Genomic DNA, 5,225 nt, shown 5'->3' on the forward strand with positions numbered 1-5,225 from the left:
AACCAAATTTAGTAATTTATGAACCAATCAATTTGTTCTAGTCATAATTTAATTCACTTAAATTTAATCTACGTTTAACCAAATAATTCACCGGTTTCAAACCTATTCTCATCAAAATGCTACTAGAGCCAAGCATGTGATTAGTATTACTGGGTTAAGAGTGATGTTATCTTTGATACCAATCATCATGCAAATTAAGTTTAATTCATAACAATTCTCTCATGCTTTTTTTGCTTACCTAATTACTTGTAATTATACTTTTAAACCCATCTCGTCCTATACTATCTTTCATTGCAAAGAGTGTCTTGAAGAACAAAGTTATTACTTGAAGCCACATAATAATTAGCACACTTGTTGTTTACTTGTTTATGTGCTTATCTTACACTTCCTATTTTCTTTTCTTTTCTTTTTTTCCTTTCATATGCAAGTCTTAGGCGTTGCTTTGAATCCCATATGACTTTGGATTAATAGGGAAATAAAAAAAATGGTGAGGTCTCAGTGCTATGACAAAATTAGTGTCAAAAGGGGTGTTTGGAGTCCAGAAGAAGATGCAAAGATAGTTGCATTTGTGTCAAAGCATGGACCTAGTAACTGGACTTCTGTCCCAAAAAAAGCGGGTTAGCATTGTTTTAAGAATTCAAGTTAATGGAATTAATTTTATTATTTCTACCTGGCCTTCACTAGTAATGTTGAATTCACTATTTGTCAACTATTGACTGTTTAATAGACTAATAGTAAGTAAAAACATAGCAGTGTAGGATTTGGTTTATCATGGTAATAAGTTGTCATCATTTTCCTAATTCGAATTTTGGAAATGCAAAAAAATTATGGTTAGAAGAGAACCTTTTCTGCAAATTTTAATGAGTCAATTAGGATTATTCTTGTTCTTGGTAATAAGTTCCAATGAACAAGTGATTTCTTGTAATGGCTAGTAACATTTTTTTTTCATTTTTTTTGTTGGATGCGAAAGGATGCTTATCTAATGAACAACATATAATTCTTAATTGATAGTTTACCAGATGCGTGTTTTGGAACTCCAGTAGGATTGTCTAAAATGAATTATATAGAACAAAACTTCACAGTTAACTGTAATGTCAAATTGATTATAATAATACCCTTGTTTTTAATTGATTATGGTTGCAAAATCACTTTTCTAATATGCAAACGTTTTTGTAGAATATATATATTGCTGAGATTTGAAATCTTCTTAATTATATGTGTTGCATTTGAGGCCATTATTGACGCAGGGCTCAAGAGGTGTGGAAAGAGTTGCAGGTTCCGGTGGACTAATTATCTCAGACCTGATCTTAAGCAAGACACGTTTACATCCCAGGAAGAAGATCTAATCATTAAGCTTCACGCAGCCATAGGAAGCAGGTGAATATTGTTGGTTAATCATTCTTCTATATATAAGTCTTGCAATATAAATTAATTTTTTAATATATTTTTAATTCTATAAAATGTTTAAAATGTATTTTGTTTTAATAATTAATAATATATATTATTTTTAAACTCATTTAAAAAATATATGTTAAGAATAAGACTGGACAAGCTGACATGTGATAGTATTTAGGTGTGTTTAAACATGTTTGACAAAAAAAATTTATTTTTTATTAAGATACAATTGAACACAAAAAACACGCTTATCAGACGAGTGTCGATGTGTGTCGTTCCAAAATATATTGGACACAGAAACACAATAAATAAAAAAGTGTCCATATTTTGTCAAGTAACTTTCTAGCTTAAGCCAACCTCTTGTTAATCTTGATTGGTATTTTATTGTTCTAGATGTTACCACTTTGTGTCATAGTCATACATAATGTTAAATAGATCATGTCTTTGTATTTGGCCCACCCAACAAGTTTTGGGTGTTTGGGTGCACTAAGTTGTAAGAAAACGCCAACATCCCTCCATGTATTTACACCGGCGGCTAGTATTTACATCAAATGCTTATTTTGCCCCATTTATAGTGTTGATCACCAGCAGTATTGTCTATATCTTGGGACTTGGGAGAGGAGCGGTAGCATTCCATTGAAGAACACTAAAAAACATGTTAGTCCCATATACATACAAGATAAATATAATGAAAACCCACATTAATTAATTTTTCTCTCATTTTATGTTTCTACACTGCACTGGAGCAATCACCGTATTATTACACATATTTCCCTCCTAGTATAAAGATATAAAACTACACCTTAGTTTTGTATAATTATTAATGTAGTTGTCTACGTGTCTTGTTAATGTATCACAGGTGGTTCATAATAGCCCAGCAACTCCCTGGGAGAACAGACAATGATGTGAAGAACTACTGGAACACAAAGTTGAAAAAGAAGCTCTCTCAAATGGGAATAGACCCTGTTACTCATAAGCCCTTCTCAAAGCTAATTGCTGATTATGGAAACATTGAGGGTTCTCATAGCCAAAAACCAACTAACCAAACTAGCTTTATCAACAACAAAGACTTAAAAAGAAGTTCAATTCTCTTAAATGCAGAGCCATACCAAACCCTGAAGCCACAGGGGGTTATTTCTAGAATCACCAATAATAATAATAGCCAACAACAAACCCTGCAAATGGAACCAATTACTGATAAGACTAATCTTTCATTTAACTCCTTAACGGATCTTACAATGATGCCAACGGTGATAGGTTCAACAGATTGTTGCATAGAGACTGAGAATGAGACCATTACTTGTTCGTCTTCTTCAAGTTGTTCCACTCCAGACCAAGACGCCTCGCCGGTGGCATCACATTTCCGTTGGAATGACTTCCTTCTAGAAGACGCCTTTGTGCCAACTGCCGATAACAATGATCAAGAAATGGTGAAGGCTGGTTTCTTGTCAAAGGAGTTACTTGTATGCCGAATTGAGAATGTGTCCCGACAAAGTTGGAACAACAAAGAAGCAATAAGCAATGACTTTCAGCTCTCGTCATCATCGTCGTCATCATCTTCCTATGAAACTTCGTTTGTAGAAGCCATGCTTGATCAAGAAAATGAGATGTTTCTGAACTTTCCTCACCTAATGGAGGAACCATCCCACTACTAAGCTTATATTTAATTTCTTCGTAACAAAAATTTGCGGATAACGGTCTTTTATTTGCCAAAGCATCAGCTGACCAATTGCATATTATTAACTTGATATGTGTGAAATTCAGAATTTTCTTCTCTAACAATGTTCACCATACTAGGAAATAGGAAATTTATAATAAATATGGGAAGATACTTCGAACCCCTCTCCTTCATGATAGGGTGACTAAAGGGGATCTCCAATTCATCTTTCATATGATAAGGAACAAGCTGTAATGGTCCTCTCGCTTGCAAGTAGTAGGATTGCTCTACCCTAGTCTTCTTTCTCAACCATTGTTGGTTAATAACTGATTCTCAGCTAGTTAATTGTTAGCTGCTCTTAAGATATCTTTTATGGTGCTTAAATTTCACGCCTAGAATTTAGGCAAATTAGACACAATTTCTATAGGTGTCAAAGAGTTCCCCTACTTTCAATTTGTTAGCTAGAGTAAATTAATTACCATGGTTAGTTGGAGTTTGTAAACTATACTTAGATGTAAGATTAAGATTTAGCTTGTATATAAACAACACTCTACAACATGTCTGGCCTCAATCAAAGCTAATTTCTCATTCTCTAACTTCACTTGCTGCTTCTTTGCTCGAGCTCCGAATTCTGTACCAGTTAAGAAGAATTTGTCATGGTGCGGTGAGCATAGAGAAGAGAAAGAGCGATTATTAAGACCTTGTGTAGTCATTCATCAATCGCAAGGTTGAGTCGTGAGTTTGACGAGTTTAAAGAAGTATCCATTAATGAAGATACCTTCAAATGTAAATATGAAAAATCTAGCTTCTCTAACGAATTCACAAAATCATATCGTCTTAGAAGTAGTGTGTTTGATGAGTTAGTTGATGAACATTCAAGCTCAAGCCTTAATATCGAAGGTTAGTCCGCTCCAAGATCCCACCAGTCCCTACGTCCAAGCGAAAATCCCAGTATATCTTTAACACCTTTTCCACTTAGAACTCACACATGGGCAAGATTTGCATGGTTATTTGTTAAATTGAAGAACAAGACAATTTTTATTGATGAATTTGCGAACAAACCTGATACAGGTGATGAAATGTTTGAACCCTGATGCAACACTTTCTTGATTTCATGCTTCATTGTGTTCTGAAATTTTGCATAGTGTTAGGTGGTGCAATGTTGCCTCAGCTCTTTGGAGGAATCTTAGACACAGGTTCTACCAAGGTGATTTGTTTAGGATAGCTAAGTTGGAGGAAGAATTGCTTGTATCCAAGTAAGGAGATTTATTTGTTAGAGTTTTTTACAAAGCTTAAGAGTTGCAAAAGGATCCTTGTTCATGCAGGTTTAGAGTGGTTAGAGAGTATTAAAAACAAGCACAGTTAAGATTTTTAAGAAGCTTGAATGAACAGTATAGAAGTGCGCGCTCTTAGGTCATGCTCGTAAAGCCATTACCAGATGTCAATACTACTTACTCGTAAAGCCATACCAGATGTCAATACTATTTTAAATCTAAACTCAAATATCCTAACAAAAACCACCACATCCAAGCCACCAATAGTAAGTTTCTCATCCTCAGTCACTTCCCACGATTTTTAGTATTCCCCTGCCCTAAGGTTGGAAACTCATTAACATGAATTGCTTTCTTTGTACTAATAAATTGATAATAGCATCGAAAAAGAGACAACAAAATGAATCCAAGCAAAAGTCAAGAGAGCAACAATATACATCCTTTTTTGATATAAATATATTAGTATATGGCATGGATTTCTTTATATAATTATATTAGCACAAGAGTGCAACATTAAACGAACTATTCCTCTCTTTGGTTAAGATGTATGTACCTTAAAACAATAAAGCAAAGGATCCAAAGGAAAAAGAAGAATGATCATTCACCTCATAATTTTATATATTAATAAATAATTAAATATCTAACTTTATTTTTATATTCATATCTATTATTTTTATTAAATTTTAAAAATTATTTTATCAAACATAATTATTAGGGATAAGTATTGTTTTGGTCCCTAACGTTTAGGGTCAAAATCGAAATCGTTCCCAACGTAATTTTTTATTTAGAATCATCCTTAACGTTTTTTTCCGTATTAAATCGTCTTTTTTAATAAAATTTTAAATTTTATAACTAAATTACCCTTATTCTAATAAAAAAATTTAAAATAAAAAAGGAAAAAG

At 33.2% G+C, this 5,225-nt stretch overlaps 1 protein-coding gene across 1 annotated transcript; it reads left to right on the top strand.

Annotated features, from left to right (window-relative positions):
• Positions 278–3,879, top strand: LOC107640951 (transcription factor MYB35-like). Its single transcript, XM_016344456.2, has 3 exons — positions 278–617; positions 1,248–1,377; positions 2,255–3,879. Exons 1-3 carry the CDS (start codon positions 485–487, stop codon positions 3,048–3,050), a joined length of 1,059 nt encoding a protein of 352 aa, XP_016199942.1. The 5' UTR covers positions 278–484; the 3' UTR covers positions 3,051–3,879.

Source organism: Arachis ipaensis, chromosome B05 (assembly GCF_000816755.2).
Source record: "Arachis ipaensis cultivar K30076 chromosome B05, Araip1.1, whole genome shotgun sequence".
In the NCBI taxonomy this organism is placed as follows: domain Eukaryota; kingdom Viridiplantae; phylum Streptophyta; class Magnoliopsida; order Fabales; family Fabaceae; genus Arachis; species Arachis ipaensis.

Coding starts and splice junctions, on each gene's coding strand:
- LOC107640951 (XM_016344456.2), top strand. CDS start 485: ATGGTGAGGTCTCAGTGCTATGACAAAATTAGTGTCAAAAGGGGTGTT. Junction 618..1,247: donor TTCTGTCCCAAAAAAAGCGG/GTTAGCATTGTT, acceptor TTATTGACGCAG/GGCTCAAGAGGTGTGGAAAG. Junction 1,378..2,254: donor CACGCAGCCATAGGAAGCAG/GTGAATATTGTT, acceptor AATGTATCACAG/GTGGTTCATAATAGCCCAGC.